Source organism: Chrysoperla carnea, chromosome 1, assembly GCF_905475395.1.
Source record: "Chrysoperla carnea chromosome 1, inChrCarn1.1, whole genome shotgun sequence".
Taxonomy (NCBI): Eukaryota; Metazoa; Arthropoda; class Insecta; order Neuroptera; family Chrysopidae; genus Chrysoperla; species Chrysoperla carnea.
The window spans coordinates 30126789-30151234 of record NC_058337.1 but is presented as its reverse complement, the minus strand read 5'-3'; the positions used below and the strand labels follow the sequence as shown (position 1 = coordinate 30151234).

Genomic DNA, 24446 nt, shown 5'->3' with positions numbered 1-24446 from the left:
TAAATCATCAGTTTTCGTAAACAATTCGTAAATAAATGGTATTGTGAATGCTGGTGTATAAATAACAAAAAATATTATAATATAAAATTTTGATAAAATTTGCATGCATTTTGTTTTTGGTTTCCATAAACCAGCCATTCTTAATAATTTGATATTTAATTTTACAGGAATGTCATATTCATTGGGATCCACAAGTTCCATGGTAAAAGGATTAAATTTTATTTTTCCTTCAAGTAAAATAATATTGAGAAATATGAATGGTCAACTAAAGATAATTTTGTAGATTTTATGAAAAACTGATATTTTTTACGTGTTTATAATCAATTAATAAAGTAAATGAGACAAATACATGATAAATGTTTAAAGATAAAGTTTTTTAAACAGCAATCAAAGTTATAATTATAGTTATAGTTATGATAAATTAATAATACGTATAATTAAAACTAATGAACCAGCAGCAAATTAATGTTTAAATACAATGTGAAAAGAGCAGATAATTATTAATTATTCAATTGAAAGTTATTAGAATTTATTTATATTATTTTAATGAATTACGATTCTTTATAATACATAATAATTATAACTTGGATATAATAATTATACAGGTCTGAAACTAAAAAACTGCAAAAAGGTTAGTTGCGTTATTTGAAATGTAAAATGTTAAGAAATCATCAAAACTTTTAATATAAGTAATTAAAAGCCTAATAATAAACACGCTGTTAAAAAAAGACAATTTACCGTGCCTAACATGTGATAATTGCAATTAAAAATGACATTCGAATACACGTAGGATAGGAAAAGCGTGTGAAAAATGGCACCCTTTTTATTTTTTCCAGTGAAAGAGAGTTATTTTGACAAAAAACTAATATTTGGAAGAATATTATATTTAGAGTTTAAATGTGACACTGTGATGTGTAAACAAACGCACATTTATACTTTTGTAATTTTTGTGAGCGAACAAACTAACATTTTACAGGTTTATTAATTTACAAATACACTGTACAAAATCTTGGCCAGGGCGTCATATATTTTGTAAACATCTGCTTTGTAGGAATGCACTATATCGAATTTCGGGTGCTGTGCCGTGCCCATCACCTTTTTTGAGTGCTAGATTCGCGCTTAGTAGCCCCATAGAGCCGATAGTATTCTATTTATAATCCACAGAAGCTTAAATTCAAAAATTCTGAGTCAAGTTTAAAAACAAAATACTTATTATTTATGCTTCAAATCAAACTCAAACCTTGAAATCCATGACTTTGAATAACTTTAGGATATTATCCACGCCGCAAATCCAATGTAAGGAATATTAATCAACCACAATCAACACTCTTAATTTTTAGGTACATTTATTTAGATATTTATGTGCATTTCGGTTATCATTCAGACTCAATATACAGAGATATTTCATAATACATTTAATTTTACTAAACGTACTTACACATTTTGTTACTCAGGCACCAAATTTGCAAATACAGTCAAACCTGGGTGAGACCTAGATAAGCGGTAAAACTCAAGTAAGTAAGAGTAATTAAAAGGTCATTTTAACGCTCTAAAATCTCTGTAAATGTGAACAAGAACCTCTATAAGAGAGAGTCGTTTTTCGAACTTTCCCTCGTCCCTCTATTATTGAAATTGCTACTTGTCTATACCTATAAAGCGACAGCCAAGGGAATTAACATATGCTATTTATGGTTAGTGAACCTTCATAAGCAAAGGGAGAATACGGACCCTTACCCAGGTTCGACTGTATTTTTATTCAGTGTAACTTTGTAAAAGTGCTATAAAAGAATACGTTTTCTTCAAAATCTGTAAATTAAAAACAAATTATTTTATAAATGAAAGAAATTATTACAATTTATTGTACTTCTTACATTTAAAAATGTAGACAAAGATAAATTGAATGATAAGCCAGGTGAAAATTCATTCGATTTTTTACAGTTTTCCATTGTAAATATAATCATCTTTTTAATATTCGTAGGTGCTTCTAACCAATTTGAAAAATATAATGAATTTGTTATGGTATGGGCCTAGAAAAACATCAATTTAAATATATTGGTATAAATAAATCTATTACATATCAACACAGGTCCTACATGTTCACATGTACTGCCGCGCTCATGCGAGAATATCAATTATCAGTTCAAAAATTTAAATCAGTACGGAATTATAAATTTTTCCTAAAAATAAATTGAAAATTATGTCATATTATGTACTGCTGGCACTATCATCGGTTTATCGGCTACTGCCCTCAAAAACTGATATCAATTAACCTTTTTTCTTATAGTTTTCTATATATAACAAGTGAAAACAAACAATTGATTGAGTTAATTGTTTAAATACCATGTATAATCAATGTTGATTACGCAATCGTTTGTTTTAACATCATATAAGGAAAGAAAGGTAGTCACTCTTAGATAGTCACAGTCGTGTATATATAACACAACTGTGGTGTCACACGCACATATGATGTTCCCAACAATACATACTTTATAATGTTTTAATCTAATTTGCACCCCACGGGTAAACAGTAATGTTAACGAAAAAATGTTTCTAGCAAAATTTGGGCTCCTGTTTGGTCATGAAAACCATCTCCTATAAAAAACTACATTTTCGTTTCTCCTAAAAACGAAACGATATGCATTTTAGTATTAGTAATTTTCTCTCTCTGTAATGCCATAATATTGCAATATTACAAATACTTAATAAATATTTACATATTTCACTGATCAAATATTGCACCCATATTGCTATTTCCATAAAGAATTTTATCTTTAAATAAATCATCTTTTTATATGTGCATTATAAGTAGGTAAATACAATACAGTAAATAATACAGTAAATAAATACTGGGTACTTAGAACTGCAATAATTTTAGAGCATCAAGGACATTTCCAATCTGTGTCATTATATATCAAGCTGGCTGATACCCGCCCGCTTCGCTGGGAAATTTCAATTTTATAACCAGACTACCGCGTTATAGCACTTACTTATCTTCCCTTTTATTCACAATTTTATGGATTTTAATTTTTTGGTGCAGAGCTCTAATTTTTTATAAATAAAATACTGCCCACGTTACTTGCTATTTCCCCTATTTGCAATATTCCCCCCCCCTCTGGAGTAGAATTTCACTCTAATATGGGTAGAATTTATTTCTTATCAGATGCCTACGTCATATAGAACACACTTTCAGGTCAGTCAATAGTTCAGGGTAAAGCATTTTATATGTATTGATAATAAATGCCGTGGATTTGATTAAATTTTTTCGAATCATTTTCGAGCGCCTCACACACATTCAACTTAGTTGACAACAAAGACGGCAATGTATAATATTGACAACCAAGTTGAATATCTGTGGATGGGTTAATGATTGAGCTTTTATGATGTCAACTATGTTAAATTAAAAAGTTTTGATTTTTTGTGGAAGTGACTTTATATTGATCACCATGTAGATCTATATGTATCTAGGTTTAGTATAAAATAAATATTTATTATCTATGGCTAGGTTGAAAACTTTGTTGCAAACATCAGTTTGAAAGTTTAGATACCAAATAATGAGCCTGACTTTAGCAAAATTAAATTTTTTTATTATTAAATTAATAATTCTCAAAACAATTAAAAGTCTTTGCTATTGTAATATGTATAGAATAGCTTAACTGATTTCAATGTGTTTCAATTTACTTATTTTCACAATTACTTTTTCTGTATTGTTTAAAGTTTTTAAAATCAACGTTTAAAAAATAAATGTATATCAAAATGTTTGTAAAATTAATTTTTTTTTTAATTTGTAACCGATTAAAAATTAGGGGAAAGTGCAGGTCTATATGTTCCCTCAGGGTAAAATGATCCCTCGTTGTTTTAAGTAAACCATTAAATTTATCGATAGGTGGTTTCCGCGCGATCAAATTAATCGTTCAACAAAGACTTATAGTGATGTATAAGCTAATTTGTGATTCATAGTAAAAATATCAATTTTACTGCTTATGATTTATGGTAAGACAAATTTCAACACAAAATTTCTTTTTTTGTATTAGTTTTTGCCGGGATCATTTTACGGGTAAAATGATCCCCTTTTTATAGGCTAAAATGATCCCTATTTTGTGTGTCAAATTAATATGAATGTAACGGGTCTTGAATGTGTTGATTTAGGTGAATTTACCAGTGATTTTTGTTTTCATACTAATCGTTGATGCAAATGTAAAAGAACAGTTAATATTTTATGTGAACTGTTTGCTAAAAAATACAATGGGATCATTTTACCTACTATCCTTACAAGGACAATCAAAACGATGAGAAATATTGAATAGTAATAAAAATTTTAACAGATCAAAAGAAATTTATATACCAATATTGTAACATTTGAATAAAGAACTCGAAAATATTTCGACGTTGCACATTTGTCGAATAGTTTGGCTATAAATTACATTTTTTCTTAGTAGGATCATTTTAGACCACTTTCCCCTAGGGCATTATTTGCTTCATTATATTCAATTTTCTAGAATGTCGAATATCTTATTTCGAAACAGTTTTTCAAAAAATTATATCGGCTGCTAAATTGAAACTTTTTCCGTCGAATCTTATAAAATATCCTGAAATTTGAGTTGTTGAACAAATTTTTTTTTTTCAAAAATGGAAAGATTGGATATAAGTTTTATAAGTGATGTTATAACATTAATTTAGACTTGAATAAAGAAGTCAACAGATGTTTAAAAAAAATTTGAGTTAAGTTATTATAAAAGATTTGTGCATTTAATTAAAATTAACAATTTAATTACTTATTCACAGTAAAACGGTGAGTTTTATACCATAAATATTTTGGATTTTTACAGGAACGGGCATTTTTGACTTATGGCAATAATTTATTTAAACAATATATGTTGTTCAAAGTCATATTTTAAAAAATTTCAGAAATCTTTGGAAAATTAGAATTAGAATTTAGCGCAGCACAAAACTTACCTCATCAATAACATTATTTCCAAAATAACAATCAATTGCAAGTTGAACCAAGGCAACTATTGATACCATAGTTATAGTAACGGTTCTTAAAGTAAATTCCAATCGCTAAAAATACATTTAAAAGTAAATATTTATTCTAATCCAACAAGTATCGACTATAACGAGTACCTATTCAACCAAAATTTTTTTCGACAACTCAAAGGCATGGCGATATTATAATAAACGGTCGATATACGAAAATATGAATAGTCATACCACATTGAAGAAATCAACGTCTTCAGCCGTACTCAGATTTTGGGTCAAGGACGGAGTGGGAAAACAGAAATATTTTGTCTAGAGGGGGGAAATTAGAAATATTTTACCTCATAAATTTAACACAATTTTCACATAAACACGTACTAAGTCAATTTTATCAATGGAACGTCCAAATCCAGGGGGCAGCTCTGTGACCTGCCCCCCTTCGTACAGCCATGGCCCGATCATTGTCTAATTTTTGCTACTAAAGTAGAAATGTTAAAATATGCGCCTATTCTCAAAATGAAAAAGTTACAGCTGTAGTAACACACGTGTGTTCCTGTGTTACAAAGTACATTATATATTCAAAGTTTTAAGTTACTCAAACAAAAAGACAATGAATTCCTCCTTCTAAAACATGCCTTTCCGCACAAATTAAAGATCTGTGAGAAGACTCGAAAGAAAAATTTTAGCAGAATTTTACTTGGCACTTATATGCGTCACGTCAAGTCGCAATAAAATTTATTCGTACTCACACTTGTTAAAGCGACACAAGTACAGCCTATTAACAAAGCTCCACAAGTCATATCAATAAAAAAATTAATTCCAAATAAATTTTGAATTTCATTAGAGAATCTAAAAAAAAAACTGAGTAAATATTAAATATACTCATCAAAATTGTTAAAAAACGAAAATTATAAAAAACAGAAAATCATTGAAAGAACATCGAATTTGATACCGCAATAGATCTTTTGAAAACTTGAACTTTCTAGTTTTGGAATCTGTTGCTCAAAAATTTATATCATGCTTTGATGTTTGGTCGAAGGGTTTAAATGTGAGAATTACAACAAATCTACTTAGACTCCTCGAAAGTTTGTTTATTTTTCCGCGTATGAGCTGTTCTTAGCTGAAAATCGATTCATTGACGTTGATTTCAAAACGTAATTGCTCATAAGGAAAATGTTGATAATAGTATTAATTTCAAAAATATTTTTTTTGCGTTTCGATTCTATTTTTTGTAAAAAAGTTTTTATTATAAATATTTTACTTTTAATTTACTTTTTGATTTCGTTATGATGTTGTATTGAATGTTTAAAATTAACATGAACTTGCTCCCATAAATCTTTTGGATCAAAATCATCATAATTTATATATTCCTCACTAAGTAGCTGAAGTGCCTGGAATATAAGTATAAATACTTTTCACATTTCTCCTTTAATTATACAGTGCGTCGCATTTAAGATGAAGATACCCTTATACTCTGACAAATAGGGCCGAGTCTTAATATTTTGCCTAGATAGTTAGAGATATCGAAAAAAATTATTAGAAAAAGTTGCTTGGAATACTTTTTATAGAAATAAAATTGTCACAAGTTTATTTTTGAATACATTACATTATTAAATTATCAATTTTTCCAGTTTTTTCATTCCGATTCATCTATGACGCTAGGCAAAATATTAAGGATCCCCACTATTTGTCAATTTGTAGTATGCTGAGTTTAAAGTTCAGATTTGGGTAAAGTATCTACAAAAATGTGACTCATCACCCTTTATAACTGTGCAAAATTTCAAATCGATATTCCTATAAATAACGAAAATATGAGGTCTTCATCTTGAATGCGAGACACTTTATATAATAGGGTAACCCATTAATTGAAATGATAGAAGTATACTTTCAATTGGAGAGTTGTTCTTCATAACAAAGCCAACAACTTTTGTTCGAAACATTTTTTCGAAAAACGAATACATTCAGGAGAAATGTAAATTGAGATATATTGAGCTCAAATATTCGAATACGATTGTTATTAATTGAGATTAAAATAAGAAAGTTGCCCACAAATGACTTGTACTAAAAAAATATGTTAGTATCATCCTGTAATAAAAATTATCCAGTCTTTTGCTTTAGATTTCTGTCGTATTCATTGTTCGAAAAAATGTTCGGGCAAAAGTTCTTGGCTTTATTTTGTTTGGTTTTATAAGAACAACTTTTCCATACATAGTATGTTCTTTCTCTTATCAATAATGACCAAGGATTGGCTTTTAAAAGATCTCGTAACTCAAAATCAACCTCATGGTGCTGACTTATAACAACTTTTTTAACACTACAATTTTCGTTTAAAATTTTATTTTTCAAAAATGCTTTTTCCGAGTTGTAGCTCATTTTCAAGTTAAAAGGAACACCATATATAATATTAATTTATTACTTACATTTTTTTCTTTGAATATCAAATCAATAGCTGCATATTCTTTCATAAATTGAAAAGATTCTTTTAATATTTTCATTTGAGCGCACACAAAACTCATTAAACTTGTTACAAAGGTCATAAATAATCCAGCATTAATCGCTACAAAATATATCATTGGCATTTGATAACAATATATTATTTGAAAATATCTTAAGTCTTGTATATCAAACGGATATTCAGCGTCAATTGGTAATGTTCTGCGAAAAACAGTTGTGATTGAAATTTTTAACATTGCCAGTCCAAAACGAAAGATTAAAAACATAACAATTATTGAAAAATTTACACGCATAGCCTAATAGCTTAAAGCAGTGTTTTCAACCCTACTGGTTTAGCAATAGGTGTTTTTTGGTGTTTTTACAATGATGACCTTGTTTTCTAATTCATTCCTAATTCTTACTGTTTTTCAATTAGCGTTCAGCGCCACCGTGGAAAGAATATTTTCAGCTATAAATATTATGAAAACCAAATTACATAACATAGTTCGACTAGAACCTTTAAGTAGAATTATACACACTAAATCCGAAATAACTGATTGCTACTGATTTGAAACTACAGAAAGGCACATAAAGAAATTTAACAAAAATATGTATGATTTTAAAGAGAAAAATGAGTCTGAAAATACTGAAGATGAGGCAGTTGAAGATGAAAATGGAAAATAATTTACATTGATTTTTGTTTTTTATTGTTATAACTAATATTATAATATAAGAATAGTAGGGTGCCCAAGAGGGGATTTTTGCAGTAACTCGAGCGCGTCAGATTTAGATATGGTGGGTTCCTTGGAACTTCCATAGTACCTCCACCACATATCAGCCCTAAATAAGGAGGGACGCGCGTATGGCAGACGATCATATTAGTAAAACCGAAATTGCGATATTTGAATAAACTCAAGCGCGTCAGATTAAGATATGGTTGGTTAGTTACATGCTACAAAATGTACATTCTAATAATCTGACGATTTAAGCGAGACACAAAGAAATGGGAGGCTTGCAAATTTTGTTACCCGTAGTAATTCGAGCGTGATCAAAATTTTTTCATATTATTGAAATTTACATTTTTTAGCATGTAATTAACCCACCATATATTAATCTGAAGCCTTACGCGGATCCCCCATATTTAGGGCTAATATTTGGTGGAGATACAGGAGGTCCAAGGAATCCTCCGTATCTTAATCTGACGCGCTCGAGATAATACACAAATCCCCTCTTAGGCTCCCCTACTACAATGTATATGAGTCCTTCTACCTATAATAAAAGTAGGTAATTGTTTTAATTATATGAGGAAAGTATGAAATCTGCCTTTTGTTCACTTAATCTACTGTTTTCTCCTGTTTTTTTATGGGTGAGCTGCTGTTTTTTAGTATTTTTTTGGATTGTCGACACTGTCTTAAAGGCAGAGTTTTCAACAGGCAATGGATCAAAGTAAGTAGAAAATGGTAGAAGACTGAGTCTACGTAGCAAATCGAACATTGAGTGAACTAACGCAGTTGCCAGTGCCTTTCGCAGTTGCAGAATGTCGTATATGTCATCACTTGGATGCTCTCCCTAGAAATACCGAAGAGATGTATTTTCCTGTGTAAGAATTCGCTAAATTATTAAGTACTTTTTGATATAGTAAGTACTAATTTCACAAGTGATCCATTGGTTGAACCGTAAACATGGGGAATCGATTTTTACTTAATACAGTTGGTACTCTATAGACACGGATGCACAAATATACAGGTAGTTCTGGACTCCAGAAACCTGACGAAGGCAGAAGTAGCAGAATGAGTAACCAAAATTAATTTCGCAGTAATTATCTTTAAAAGGTTACACTACGAAGAATATGAAAGGAATTTTACCGAGTTACAAATTGAACTAATATGATCCAAAGAATATCCTGTTTAATCAATAGAATATGTGCTCACGTCGTAATAGATAGTGATGGTAAAACAGGAAGGTGAAATAACAAGAGACAAAAACAATAAAGTAGTAGATAGAGTTAGTAGGCGTTAGCTTATTTCTACAATACTATTATTAAAACATCGTTGGCATCCCAAAAAAGTAAAAATATCATTTTTTTCGATTTTAGGGATGAAAGCAATTACTTTCTACCTAAAAGTGTAATAACCGATGAAGACACAGGCACAAGCAGTATTGTCAATATCGAATCAAACTTATAACATTTAAAAACTTTACCTCATATTTGATTCTAAAAATGGTACTAAGCCATAAATAAACGCCGCAATCACACAAAATGTCACGATAGTTATCGTTAATCTGTTTGAAATCTTTATGCTATCATCGATATATTTTTTTTGTCTACGATATTTAGGACAAAAATGCTCAACAATTTTTGTTGAATCAATTAATGCTACAATACGATTGTAATTCATGAGAAAGTGTCCAGCTTTTACCATTATTTCAAATTCAGCAATAATATGAAATGATATATAAATCCAATGTATTAAATCATCAGTTTTCGTACACAAATCGTATATTAATGGTATCGTAAATGCTGGTGTATAAATTAAAAGAAAAAAGCCCATAAAATATTTTGATATAATTTTCAAAAACTTTGAATCTGGTTTCCAAAAACCAATTAATTTTAATAAAAATATATTAACTGTTACAGGAATATTATATTCATTTTTTCCAACAATTTCCATGATTGAAAAACAACTTTTTCTCAAGTAAGAGGCTTTAAATGAACTTAAATAAAAACATTTAAAAAAAATTTATTCATATTTCAGGAAATGAACTTGAATTAATTATTATTAATTAATTATTCATGTTATTCAGTAGCGTAACAACCAGTGTTTAGTGTATTTGAAGGGCCTCCTGAAATGCAAAAATGCGAAAAACAAATTTTTTACTATTTTTCTTGCAAATTAAAAATGTTTGCAAATTATGAACTGTTTTCATTGGTCTTGTATAAAATTACATTGTCAATTATCATCATATCTTTTCTGGGGGCGCCCTGATCAAATTTTCTCGGCTTAATAAAACCTCAGCACACAAATCAATTCTGAAAACTTACCTTTCATAAATTTTCTACTTTTTTCGCGTGGTCTCCTGATTTTCTGTTTCTATTGATTGGCAATGAAATATTCAGCGCTGGAAAAGCTTTTTATATCGAATATTCAGAAGACGTTTCAGATTAATTGCCTCCCCATAACTACTATATAGTAGTTATGGGGAGGTATAAGCGGTAACTACTATATAGTAGCTACCGCTCGCTCATTGCTTCAAAGATGATTTAATATATATAAAAACCACTCGAAACGAAATGTTTGAATATACCTGCTGACCCAAAAATTTCTTCCTGTAGATTTAAAGGGCAACTGCTTTTACGTCGCCAGGGGGCAGGTAAAGCGGCTGACCTCCCCCCGCTCTAGAGATTCCCAAAAAACAAAGTCTACTCATTTGATTAAAAAATGTAATATTTTAAACATTTGAAAAATTTTTTTCAAAACTCCATCATCAATACAAAAGGGATAGCTCCATTTTCTTTGGAAATTCGCTAATAAGGCCGCGATAGGTCGTCGCGAAAGCTAGTGTGAAATTATTAATATATGTTTAAAGTATTTTGCATTATTATAAAAACAGTCGATTCGTCCATCACTAGAATCGGAATTCGCGGCTATTGTGGATCTTTTTGCATAAGATAATGAAGAAATATTTTTGAATAAATTTAATCATCCTAAAAAAATTATAAGGATTTCTTTATCTAAATTCCAAAGAATCATAAATAAATAATCAATTAAGCAAAATTATCATCGTTAAATCTGTCAAACGAAGTCACCCTTTGCAATTATGCTTTTTTTAGCAATTTTAGCAAAATGCCCATTTAAGCATTTTTTTCTTATAATTCATATTCTGTATCTTTCAGATTGACCCCCTCTGGCTTATTGGCTGGCGACGTCTCTGAACAAATTATATTCAGTTCATAAAATATTCATCTTTTGTTTCAAAACTAATAGGGGATTTGCGTCTTTAGAGGGTTAGAGAGCCATTTTTCTCAATGGAACACGCATAGACATGTATAATGTCCATGGGAACACGTCTAGATCGACAATAGTTACGCCACTGATGTTATTAATGAAAATCGTGATGTATGTTCATTAGCTGCATAAAATGATAGTTGTGGACTAGTTTTAAACGCGTACCCACTCTCTAATTTTCCCAATCACCTAATGAGAGGTAAATATGTTCTTAGTGATGGAGCTTTGTTACTCACGAATTTTTTTAATTTTAATTGATTAAAACTTCAGACAATGCAATCTTAATAGATATGTATAGGTATTTTCAATATATATTAATTGAATCCACCTGTCTACATTGTAAGTTATATTGACAGGAAATGACTTATTTATGAGGAATTAATTTTATTATTATTATTATTTTTTTTTTTGTAAATCTTATGAGCTGGTTCTTCGAGTTATAAAAACAGATATTGGTAATAATGGGTATTCTGGGTCACCAGGTTGTGCCTCTGCATCCAAAAAAAAAAAAATGAAAACGATTGAGTTAATTGTTGAAAGACTCTGTATGGAAAGTGTTCAATGTCAGTTCTTGCATTATTTTTTTATAAATTAGAATAGTTTAAACAAGAAATACAATTTTGGCGCAATATTTATTTGGTTTTCGAAAATTTTGAACATTTTCGAAAGTACTTTCTATATTTTTTTTTTCGTTATCCGAAAATCTTTTACAAGGCCACTAGTTGAAGCTACATGCAAATTTTCAACTCTCTATCTTTTATAGTTTTATAGAAAATGAACACCAAATTTTTGACATAATTTGCACTCTCATGGATGCAATGATGTTAACGAAAAAATGTTTCAAACAAAAGTTGTTTATTTTTTTTTACATTTAAAAATTTTACATTTAAACTTTTCTTTCTCTAACGGTTTACACCCAATTGACGTATGTTGCTCATTTACGAACTCAACTTCGCTTTTTACGTCTTCAGCACGCTAAAAACATTTCAGCTTGATATCTGTTTTCGTTTTTCTCGTTCTTTCGTCTCTTTTGGCAGGTAGGTAGACAAACAGACAACCGAAAATGGACTTTTTAGATGATTTTATGAACACCTATACCAAATTTTTGTTCGTAGCATCAATATTTTTAAGCGTTACATACTTGGGACTAAACTTAGTATACCTTGATTTATATTACATATACATATCCGGGTATAATAATAAAATCTTTTTCCTTCCATTTCAAATTTTATTTGGCGAGAAACAGTACTTCGATCGAGGACACGTGCATCAATTGTATTATTCTTCATACAAACCTTAAATCCTCCGTGTCTTAAGATGAACAATCACTAGTTCAGTGTTAGATAACTCGGTATTAAGAAAAGCTGAAGTTTATAGATTTTAACACCACAGCATGGGCGATTACAGCTAGTTTAGGCTAATTCACTGTTCTTAATCGAAACAAGAATGGGCTTGTTTCAGCTAAGAAAAGTCCGAGGTTCGTGAATTCCTGATTTCATAAGAAACATCTTGTGTTACAAATAGTTGTGATTGGTTTGGAGGCCTTTTCAAGCTTAAAAGCACGAAGCCAGGTGCCAGTTTGTAAATCAATTTGAATACAAAAAATAGAATTACGTATCATTGCATAAAATTTCAACAGCTCACATTTCGCTATTTGATGCGAGCGCAAATGTTTGAAAAGTGGATATTGCACGTAACCAATTTAAAAAGGTTTTACGTTTTATAAAACTTTACAATATTGTCTTTCATTTATTGTCTCTTTTTATAAAACTGAAAATTTGGATAGAAAAATTTTTATTTTAAAAATTTTCAGAATTATCCCAACTAATATAATAAAGCTGAACAGTTTATTTGGTTGAACGCGCTAATCTCAAGAGGTACAGGTTCGGATTGAAAAATTCTTTTAGTGTCGGATAGCCCATTTATCGAGAAAGGCTATATACCAGGGATGGTGAACCAATGGCACGCGACACAATGTATTGGGCACACAACCGACCACAAAGTTCATTATGAAGTATTATATTAGAAACTAACGCGCGTTCGTTTGTTATTGTAGTTACATCCTGGATTACAATTGACATTTTGAAACAAATCACAAATCCGTTAGTCAAAAAAGCGAACCAGAGCAAAAGGAATTAATGAAAGACAGAAGTAAACAGTCTATTATTAAATATGTTGGCAAAATGGTTATATAAGCGAAGCAAGTTACTCGGCTACAAATGTCATTGCTCGGCAGAGTAATCCTTTTCAAGAGTTTTTTTTCAAAAGAACATCACGCACTAGATTTTATCCTCCCGCTTCGCTGGACGATTTCGAAAACTACTGAATGGATTTTAATGAAAGTTTACAATAACAATCAGCAGCTATAAGCTATATAACATCAGTCGCCCTATTAGCTCAGTTGGTTAAGGCGTAACCAATTCCGTCCGCGGTATGCTTAGGGTAGCGGGTTCGATTCCCGCCGTTGCAACAAAATTAATTTAATTAATAGTTGTGATGGGATGGCGTAGAGCCTGGTATATGCATGAAGGAGGTGCACTCAGCCTTAGTAAATAATTGAGGAGCTGATAAATGAAATTATCAGCGGAAAGGTGGTAAAACACATATATGGTATCACAAATTCACAATGGGCTCTATAGCCTAAGTGTGTCCTTCGTGTGCAGCCAATATAACCTAACCTAACCTTACAATAACAAGCTTGTTATCATTATCTTGGAATATATAAAAAAACAAGCCCGTAACCCGCCCGCTTCGCCGGACGATCTCACTTACCCACCCATGCTTAACACTCGAAATATATGTTACTTTTTATTATTTTTATATAGAAATCGACCAGCAAATGGGGCTAGTAACTGCTATCTTAGCAGTTACTAGCCCCCTTCGCTGGTCGATTTCGATTTTAAAAGCAAAATAATTTTGTTTCATAATAAAAAGTTACATATATTTCGAGTGTTATGTATGGGTGGGTAAATGAGATCGTCCGGCGAAGCGGGCGGGTTACGGGCTAGTTTTTTATATTTAAAGATAATGATAACAAGCTCAACACAAGAAATAAAAATCTAAAAACTAGTGAAAATAAACAACTGGCTGAGTAAATTGTTGAAATACCCTATATAGACAGTGTTGAACATCAGTGCTTGATTTATTTTTATAAATAAGTTATTATAAAAACAAGTGAAAACAAACAAATGACTGAATTAATTGTTGAAATACCATGTATAAACAGTGTTGATTACTCTTTCACATTACACATACATACATGTCACACATACATAAATGATATTCCAATATAATACATACTATACAATTTGTGCATAGTTTGCGCTCTCACGGGTAAACAGTGATGTTTACGAAAAAATGTTTCAATCAAAAGTTGTTTCGTATTTATTCAAATTTCAATTTTGATAATATTTCTAGGAATTTGTTTTTCTTTATTTAAAATTTTTTTTTCTTTTTGTGGAGCCGTTAATACTATCGAATAGGGTTAATATGAAATTAGAATCAATAGACTCACTATTTGAAGCTACCTACAAATTTCGAATTCTCTATCATTTATTGTTTTTGATAAAATGGAAACTTAAGTTACGCACTAATTTGGACTCTCTCTTGGATATTTACGAAAAAATATTTCAAACAAAAATTTCATTTTTTCATAAGAAACATTTTTTACTTTTAAACTTTTGTTTTATCTCTTACGGTTTACAAGATGGGTCCTACAGATCCAAGATCCAAATAACCTATTTTACTCACTACGAATTCAAACTCATTACTTACATCCTGAGTACGCTATAAAAATTTTCTTCTTTTCGTTTCTGAGTTATCGTGATCGTGGGCAGACGGGCGGGAGGACAAACGAAAATGGACTAATTAGGTGAGTTTCGTAGCATCAATATATCTAAGCTTTACAAACTTGGGACTAAACTTAATATACTCTGATATATTTCATGAAAAGAGGTATAAAAATAAGTACATAATTATCATGTCAATAAATACATTATAATAATATAATTATATTGTAAATATTTTGGAAATTTAACTTGTGATATTATGATGAATTTTTCTACTTGCCACTGCTTTGTTTGAGGTCTTATTAGTGTTACCTTACGATTCAGCCTTGATTAGTAAAAGCAAGTTTTACAAAATTTGGTAATTACTTTTCATTTGGTTAAAATTTTATCTACCAAAGTAAGAATTAAATGTGTTTATTAATAAACAAATTTTATTAATTATATTTGTATAAATTTTATTTTTCAGATGGTAACTATAATAATTTTATTAATTTTAATCGCCATATTAATCAAATATTATAAAGAAAATTTTAATTATGATTATTGGAAAATTCGAAATGTAAAATTTCTGAAACCTTTACCAATATTTGGTAATTATTTGCCAGCAATTTTAATGCAAATGAGTACTGGAAAATTGTTAGAAAAAATACATAGGCATTACGAAAATGAACCTTACGTTGGATTTTACATATTTAATAAACCATATTTATTAATAAAAGATCCAAAAATAATTCAATCAATTTTGGTAAAAGATTTTACTAAATTTAATAATCGTTCAACAGCATCAGTTATTGAAAATGATTTTATTGGTACATACAGTTTATTTGCATTAAAAGATACAGAGTGGAAAGTTTTACGTAGCAAAGTTTTGCCGTTTTTCTCAACAAAACAAATGAAATTAATGTTTGAATTAATAACCGATGTAGGGGAACATCTAAATGAAGAAATTAAACAAATTTATAACAAAAAAACAAATATAATTGAGACGAAAGATACGGCTGGAAAGTTTGCATCAGATATTATTGCGGCATGTGTTTATGGTATTCCACCTCCAAACGAATTTCTTCAAATTAGCAAAAGTATATTTGAAGCAAGTGTTATTCGAAATTTCGAATTAAATTCCTTCTTTTTTATGCCAATTTTTGCTGCTATATTTAAATTTACATTTATTGGACATAAAGCCACAAATTATTTACGAATGTTATTTTGGAATATTATAAATACTAGAGAAATGGAAGTACAGCATAATTCAAAGATGAAACAAGATAATTTTTTGAATTTTTTAATAGAATTACGAAAAAATAAAGAAATTTCATTAACTCATGATAAATTAGTGGCACAAGCTATTATATTTTTTACAGCCGGTATAGAGGGTCCAGCGACAGCTATTTCACAAGGTTTATATCACATAGCTTTAAATTCAAATATTCAGCGTAGATTAAGAAAGGAAATCAAACAAGCATTAGCTGATAATAATAATGAATTAACATTTGAAATTATAAAAGAAATGCCTTATTTAGATGCATGTGTTCGTGAATCATTTCGAATGGCTATTGCATTACCATTTCTTGATAGACAGGCTAGTGAAGATTATAAAGTGCCAGGAACTGATTTAATTATTGAAAAAGGAATGGGAATATTTATATCATTGTATGGTATGCATTATGATCCAAAATATTTTCCAAATCCTAATAAATTTGACCCAGAAAGATTTCTAACGAATAAATCAAAACTGGATCAATTTGCATATTTGCCTTTTGGAGCAGGACCACGTAATTGTATTGGTAAGTACATAATATTAATATGTAAATAAAAAGAAACCCTCTAATTCAAAATTCTGTAGATTTATAAAAACATCTATTTAACAATTATCATCAGGTATCAAAAATTAGCTGATGAAATTAGCTAATTGTGGCTTATTTTGCATTTAGAATTTTCTTTTTAGAGTCTTGACGAAAATTTGCCTGTAAATGGCATATACAGGCATTTGAAGACTTTAGTAGCATATTCATACTCCATTTCTTGTAGCAATGAAAGTTGGTTTTCTGTTTTTTAGATAGAAACAATAACTTTCCTACAAACTTACTTTCTGAATTTTGTTAACAATTATCCAAATTATTGAAAAGAATGAATGCGAATTTTCAAATCTGTACTGGTTTTTAAATACAACAATCTGCGTGATGTCGAACTTAAAACGCAAATAGTGATTCTGATCTATTGGACAAATTTCGGAGTTATTAAATTTTAAAGTATAATTTTGTTTTCCAGGTGCTCGTTTTGCGGATATACAAGTAAAAATTGGGTTAATAAATATTTTAAAAGATTTTCAAGTAGAAGCGGCAAAAAAAATTGACGAACCATTCAAGGCACATCCAAGAGGTTTCTTCTACACACTCGCAAATGGTTATGATTTAAGATTTAAAAAAGATGACGATATAAACGATTAAAAATGTTTAATATTTTTTAAATGTATCTACTTATAAATTAATAAAAAAATTATTTAACTGCTTGTTGAATATGCTCTTGTTTATGAGTTCCATCACAAAATGGACGATTTCCAGTTTGTTTACAATTACACATCCAATATTCTTTGGTTTCATCAACTTCAAATCGAACTGGTCTGTAAACAAATATGAACAAAAAAGTTATATCAATATTTTTGAAACTAATATAAAAAATTTGGTAATGATTGGCAAGTTAGGCGTGTTTTTCATCTCGGGTTTTAGACCAACAATGACCAGTCGCTGGTACCACTACACCACACATAGGTCCAATAATAATTATAATATAAGCACTCTTGGGTAAAGTCAAGGCAATAGTCTATCCAATGTGTCTAAATTATTTTTTAGATTTCTATTTACGCTAAAAACTTTCTGATAATTTTACAAAAATTTCATAAATGTACTATTATTTCTGCTTTCTACAAAATCTGCCCTAATATTTTTCTGATTATTTTACCAAAATTTTCATATACTGGCATTTTTGTTTTCTACAGACGAAATGGATAAATTTTGGCTTTTCAAAATTGCTGTAATTATCTCATTCAAAATTAAACTAAAGCTATATATTCGTTTTAAATTTAAAAATACAAAATCAAAAACATCGCATTGAAAAGTGCACTAAATATATTAGAACACAAATTAATAATGCGGCCGCAGTCGACCAAATACATAAAAAATTTTATTTTTTGGAAATTCAATTTGAAACTCAAATAAGTATGATTAACTTTAAACTTATTTGATTTGAATCAATTTTTAAATTGAAACACACGTACAAAACGGAATAATAAATTTGTTCGAAATATAAATATTTTCTGAAGTATGCGGTTGGGTAACCCAGGGCTAAAATTATCCTGCAATTTTGAAATCTGGAATTATAACTTAGCAAATCATATATTAATTATCCATCCTTAATCTTCTTCCAGCAAATAATAGTGAAAAGTCGACAGATATTCTATGAATATTATTCTTGTTCAAAAGAAATTTACCAATCGTACCTTATTTTTATTTTAAGAAAAATACTCTTATGGGTTCCATCGCAAAGAGGTTGAGTTTTCGATTTTCCACACAGACACCAAGCATATTTTTTGCCTAGAAAATGGAATTTATTATTATTTGAATTCAAAATTTGTGTGGAAATCTGCGAAAGTTACTCACCCTTTTCACAAACCATTTTGAACGGTTTTTTATCATATATCGCTCCATTATCTGGTTGGAAACTTGCTGAATGTTTATCAGTTAGTGGATTTTTTGGTATTCTAATTGTTTCTTGATTACTAGTACTACTAAACTAAAATCAATTTAACTTAGAAAATTCGAATTTTTGAAACTAAGTAAGGTTATGTTTAACTTACTCTAATTAAACTATTATTTAAATTAAATAAATTTTTTGATAAACTTTTAAAATAACAGGAACTAATTCTTTGCATTTTAAACTTCAATTAATTTTTTTTCAATCTTAATTTTACTTTAATAATTTTATATTTATTTATAACGTTTGTAGCACATTTATCGATGTAAGTCCGATGTTTATCAACGTATTTATTTTTATAACTTACATAATTTTATTTACCTACAGTTATTATATCAATTTTTTAAGATTTATAAATGAAAAATTCAAGTAATTTGTACTTTCAACTCTATAAGTAAAAATAGAAACTAAAATTTGTAATTCGTACAAAATTTTATAATTTTTTTCCAACCCTACATAATTTAAAAGTAAGCTGTAATTATTTTCATATGAAAATAATCTTGGAAGTCCTTGTTTGAGAATATTTGGTCAGGAAATTATAAAATTTTTTGAGATTATGATTTCTTGGGTATCGATCTAACACCAAAAATTAAATTATTGAGTTGAGTTTGATTGAGCTGAGCAGCCATGTGAGATTGGTTTTTATTTTGAATTTTGATTTGCAAATGAAGATAGAATGGTAAAAGCAGAAAGCTAGGATAATAAACATAAAAGATATTAAGTGCTGCTGTTCGAGTAGGTATAGTATACTGTAAAGGTTTACGTTCGAATACCAAATCAATATTTATATGCTGGAGAGTAAATATATGTGGTATTTTGACATACATCGAATTCGAGAGCAAACAAAAATCTTATAAAATAATCCGACATTCAAGAAGTTGAATTCTAGATTTTATCACAGTTTTTTGTGTAAATAATGATGAATATAATCCGGAAATAATAACCCAACCAAATTTTATTTTTGTAAATTCATCCTAGTCTGATATCGTTTTCAGGATTTCGTAATGCATATCAACAATTTGATATATTATAACCCTCGCTTTTCGAACTAGGTAAATATTTATAGAGGGTGTCCCATGAATCCATGGTCATAGCTTAAGAGTGTATTTTCTGAATAATTTTAAGACGAACGTGCCTTTTGGCCTTTTTTTTCAAAACCCAATAGTAAAGGAGTTATGTGTACTATTGAATTTTATCAATAAAGACAGTTTTTTTAAAGACAACTTTCTAGCATCAAAATTGGCTGAGATATGCCACTTTTTACGATAAGTACTTTTTTTAATGTTAATATACTATTAATGTAAATATTAGTACTTATCATAAAAAGTGGCATATCTAAGCCAATTTTGATGCCAGAAAGTTGAATAAATAACGAAAATGTGCAGAATTACATCAGCTATAGCTTTTCTTCGTGAAAATTTTAATTAATAACTACTTTACTCAACAATGTCTTTACTTTATTGGATAAATTTAATAGTGCCCATAACTTCTTAACTATTCGGTTTTGGGCCAAAATCCAAAAAAAACTTTCGACTTAAACTTGTTCAGAGAATACACTATTAAGCTGTGACCATCGAGTCACGGGACATCGGGTATAAGAATTTGGGTAAAACAAGTGGTTCAAATTTTAATTTACTTGATTTTGGGGTAAAATATAAACATAAAACTTATATTAAATAGTTTATTGAAATACATTTTTTATAATTACACTTAAATGAATTAATAATCTACATTTAATTACTTTGTACAGATAGTCATTTTGTTCTAAGCAGGTAGTACAAGTATTCCTATTCATAATAATAATGACATAATTATAATCTTTATCAGTTAAAATACAAAATCTAGAGCCAAAACTTATCTTAAATTGTAATAACATTATCACGATATTAACATTTAAATGATCTTTTATTTTTTTATTTATTATTTTATCCATTATTTAATTTTGTTTCACATATATAGAAGTTAAAAAAAAACTATTTAAGTTAAAAAATACCAAATATATCCTATATTTATCGGGGCATATAGTGGAGCGGAGAGCAGGTCAAGGTACCTGCCATTTTCCGGCGTGGATTTATCATTGATTTAGTTGGCTAAATAAGTTTGTGCTTATGCTAATTAATACTATTATATTTATGCAATTTTTAGGCCAAAAGATTTTGATTTGCAGCCCTCTATATCAAAAATCCTTGTTCGGCCCTTTCTTAGGCTTAAAGCTGTGTAGGCTCATGCTTCTACCTTGGCCAAACAGCGCTGTTTAACAAAGATATTTGTTATTTTTTTACTTAAAAATTTTTTAACTTCTCGAAACAAAAAGCTAATAGGTGAAAAGTTCTATTGACAATATGCAATAAGAAATACAAAATGATGTTCCGTAATATTAGAGTTACTATGTTCAATCAGTGATATTGCTTACACAAAATAATTATATTACTTAAATTTGTATTTTTAAATAAATTTATAAAAAGAAATCACTATTATGTGCAAAAAAATTTCTTTATTACTCATGCGGGAAAAGTATTAACTCTTAGCACACGCTGTTATTACAATATATCAGGGCATTAGCTATGCAAATATTATGTGAACGGCTAATTGCCCATTTGGTCTGTTAATTATACTTGTCGCAAAATTTGAGTTCGTCAAATATACTTATCTTGAAGTTAGCAATTAGCTACCCAAATAATTCAAGTTCAGATACTACAAATTGCAGTTAATCTCCACCCGAAATCTAAGTGAAATTTGACTACAACAATTTAGGTGTGGAATGTTATTATCAACTTACAACAAAGTTGTAAAAATGTAAATAATGTTTCATTTTCAATCAGATTCGGGGTGTATATTTAGAGCAAGTTTGACATGAGTCACGTATATAACATACCATAATATCATGTACTTAAATAGGTACTGATTCCGCATTGGTAATAAAAAATATGCAACTCATGAAATTATTGTCTATTACATTGAAGTTCGTGTTTTTAGCGAGCACGCGTCGCCAACAGACAACTTCATTCCACTTGTTGCACAATATACTAATAATCACGTATTGATAAATTGTCAACTATATGTATAATTTACTCCAACGGACATAGGGATTCATTAGGATTTATTTCATTACAATTTTCTGTCATCTTTTAAACATGGTTTATAGCAGATGTTAATAGAATAGGCATCATTCTAAAAATAATAGAACAGTTGCAAGAAATGGGTTCTTGGATAATTTTACAAGAATCTCCCTCTTTAATGTTTTTGAAATTTCGATCTAGGTCTAATCCAAATAAAAAAAAGACTTTGTTTACGAAAAGTTTTATAAATGGAGGCTGAATGATTCATCTCATAGTTACACAGTTTTCCAACCTTATTAGTTTGAGTAAGCACGGGTTGACTTTTTTTGGTAGCTCAAAAATTACAGTAACTTATTTTACAAAGAAATTTCATAGACATGATATTTGAAAAATTTTAAAGAGTAAATATTATCGTCTAAGAAAACATTATTAGTAACTTTTTGGGTAAATTTAAAAACAACCTAATATATAAAAATAATCACCCATCGTAGCAATTAATTTCAATAAAAATATTGCTTTTTATTCGAAAGATAATATAATTAAATATTAACATTAATTTTACTATTAAAAACTAGACCAACACGTCAGTTTTACAGCTAATATAAACCATGATTTAAAAGGACAATAATTTTCTTAACATAAATATTACAGGATCATCTCATCAAAAAAAAAAAAAAATATATCACTGTAATCTGAAAAACCTGTAATATCAATTTTAAATGAAATAAACAAAATAAAATTAACAAAAATATGAAAACTATGCATGTGCCGTATTTTTATGAGTAATTAGACCTAAAATATGATTGAAAACAGCACCGCAAAGTTCACAACGCATTTGCATTGCTGCATTTGCAATAACCTCCGTAATATCTGTAGTACATTGTTTGACATGCACTGTTAATTGATTTGAGTTTTTAAATACTTGCCGACATCGTTCACAATGAAATTTTTTGTCTTTGTCATGGCTTTTCATATGTGAACTTAATTCACTTTTCTGGCAATAGCCTTTATTGCAAACAACACATACATAAGGTCTTTCACCAGTATGCTTACGAGTATGTACTTTCAGATGGCTGGATGTTGCACAGCTTTTTTCACAGTAAGAGCATTTAAATGGTTTCTCTCCTGTATGTCGCGGTAAATGTGATTTTAATTCTGATACTTGGCGAAAATGTTTATCACACCAGGAACACTTATACGGAAGACTTCCACTATGACGTCTTGTATGCATTGCTAAACTATTTGCATTTGCAAATGATTTTGGACATTCTAAACATTGATAAGGTCTTGAATCGCCTTTTAAAAAATGACGATCAAATTGACAAAAATTGTTTCTATATTGATCCGTTAATGATAAATGTGGATCAAATTTAATTTCTTTGTCACTTTCTTCTTTCATCTTTTTCTTTTTTGATGTTTTTTTGTTTTGGTGTATTTTGTTTCGTATGCTGATTGACGTGAAAGGAAGAACACTCTGTTTTAAAATGAACGAATAAATTATATTATTTTTATTTAACAATAATCAAATATTCTTAAATTATTCATTTATATTAAATACTATTTTTATATTTATATCAATATTAAAATAATTAAAATACTTTAAAATAGGCTTTTTAAATAAATATGTTATGGATGTACATATAAGAATAAATACTGTAGCGGATTGGATGAAAAAATAAAAATCGAAACTGTATTCTACGATTCAGTTTACATAAAGGAAACTCTAATATTAAAAAAAATTCAAGGTAGGAGGTATAAATAAAAAGGTCTATATAACAAAAAAAATTCAAGTTTTTTTTGTTGAAATTTTTTTTGTTTTTGTTTTCTTCTGATGCTTTTTTTTTTTTTTTTTTTTTTTTTTGTACATATTATGTTTTACGAAGAACTAGCAGACTAGTGTTAAATACTATTTGTCTGCTGAAATGCTTTTATAAATATAAAAAACGAATACTGAGTAGTCAAAAAATGGACGTAATAATATCTTTTAATCTGTTTTGTTCAGTATAATTATATTTTTCGATATTCAAATATTTACATAAGAGCATCATCATACATCAAAAATTGTCATGCATTTTTTAGTATTTAGGAAAGGTGAAAGCCAATAGAACTTATATGATGTTACGGACCAGGGCCGGATTAACCCTCAACGGGGCCCTAGGCAACCATCAATTTGGGTGCCCTTTTTTTCACGTCCGTTCCCTTCTTTTTTCGATTAAAAAATACAAACTTTTATCTTTCATAAAAATTTTATTGTCCCAATGTAATAATATCAATAAAATTACTATCTACATTTTAAACATGTCGTTTTCTACATTTGTTTTCGGCAAATTCATCAATTATATCATCAGTATCGATTTTGTTCAATAAATCTGACTCAATGCAAAGTATACCTAACATCTCGAGTCGCTCTTGTCGCGTTGTAGCTCTTTCAGCAG

At 29.1% G+C, this 24446-nt stretch overlaps 4 protein-coding genes across 4 annotated transcripts; 1 reads left to right on the top strand and 3 right to left on the bottom strand.

Annotated features, from left to right (window-relative positions):
- Window positions 1-1752: 1752 nt before the first annotated feature.
- Window positions 1753-9614, bottom strand: LOC123299076 (odorant receptor 94b-like). The gene is made up of 7 exons (XM_044881323.1): window positions 9610-9614; window positions 7395-7629; window positions 6247-6365; window positions 5724-5823; window positions 4954-5058; window positions 1872-2027; window positions 1753-1806 (listed from the first exon to the last, which is right to left on the bottom strand). The coding sequence occupies exons 1-7, from the start codon at window positions 9612-9614 to the stop codon at window positions 1753-1755; spliced, it is 774 nt and encodes a 257-aa protein (XP_044737258.1).
- A 6093-nt stretch (window positions 9615-15707) lies between these two features.
- Window positions 15708-17649, top strand: LOC123299021 (cytochrome P450 6k1-like; the record flags this gene model as incomplete). The annotated part of the gene is made up of 2 exons (XM_044881192.1): window positions 15708-16986; window positions 17471-17649. Coding segments are annotated over 2 exons (1458 nt in total), but the record flags the coding sequence as incomplete, so codon positions are not given.
- A 10-nt stretch (window positions 17650-17659) lies between these two features.
- Window positions 17660-19228, bottom strand: LOC123305098 (CDGSH iron-sulfur domain-containing protein 3, mitochondrial). The gene is made up of 4 exons (XM_044886713.1): window positions 19056-19228; window positions 18859-18991; window positions 18699-18792; window positions 17660-17822 (listed from the first exon to the last, which is right to left on the bottom strand). The coding sequence occupies exons 1-4, from the start codon at window positions 19128-19130 to the stop codon at window positions 17699-17701; spliced, it is 426 nt and encodes a 141-aa protein (XP_044742648.1). The 5' UTR covers window positions 19131-19228; the 3' UTR covers window positions 17660-17698.
- A 3540-nt stretch (window positions 19229-22768) lies between these two features.
- On the bottom strand, window positions 22769-23410 carry LOC123298937 (zinc finger protein 626-like). Its single transcript, XM_044881074.1, has one exon. The coding sequence runs from the start codon at window positions 23408-23410 to the stop codon at window positions 22769-22771; it is 642 nt and encodes a 213-aa protein (XP_044737009.1).
- Window positions 23411-24446: the final 1036 nt, after the last annotated feature.

Bases quoted from the DNA above. Each gene is read 5' to 3' on its own strand.
- LOC123299076 (XM_044881323.1), bottom strand. The intron at 6,366-7,394 runs GTAAGTAATAAA...CTTATATTCCAG, and splicing joins TGATATTCAAAGAAAAAAAT to GCACTTCAGCTACTTAGTGA. The intron at 5,059-5,723 runs GTGAGTACGAAT...ATGTATTTTTAG, and splicing joins CTTGTGTCGCTTTAACAAGT to CGATTGGAATTTACTTTAAG.
- LOC123305098 (XM_044886713.1), bottom strand. From the start codon at position 19,130: ATGCAAAGAATTAGTTCCTGTTATTTTAAAAGTTTATCAAAAAATTTA. The intron at 18,992-19,055 runs GTAAGTTAAACA...AATTGATTTTAG, and splicing joins TAAATAATAGTTTAATTAGA to TTTAGTAGTACTAGTAATCA. The intron at 17,823-18,698 runs GTACGATTGGTA...ATTTGTTTACAG, and splicing joins TTTCTTAAAATAAAAATAAG to ACCAGTTCGATTTGAAGTTG.
- LOC123298937 (XM_044881074.1), bottom strand. From the start codon at position 23,410: ATGAAAGAAGAAAGTGACAAAGAAATTAAATTTGATCCACATTTATCA.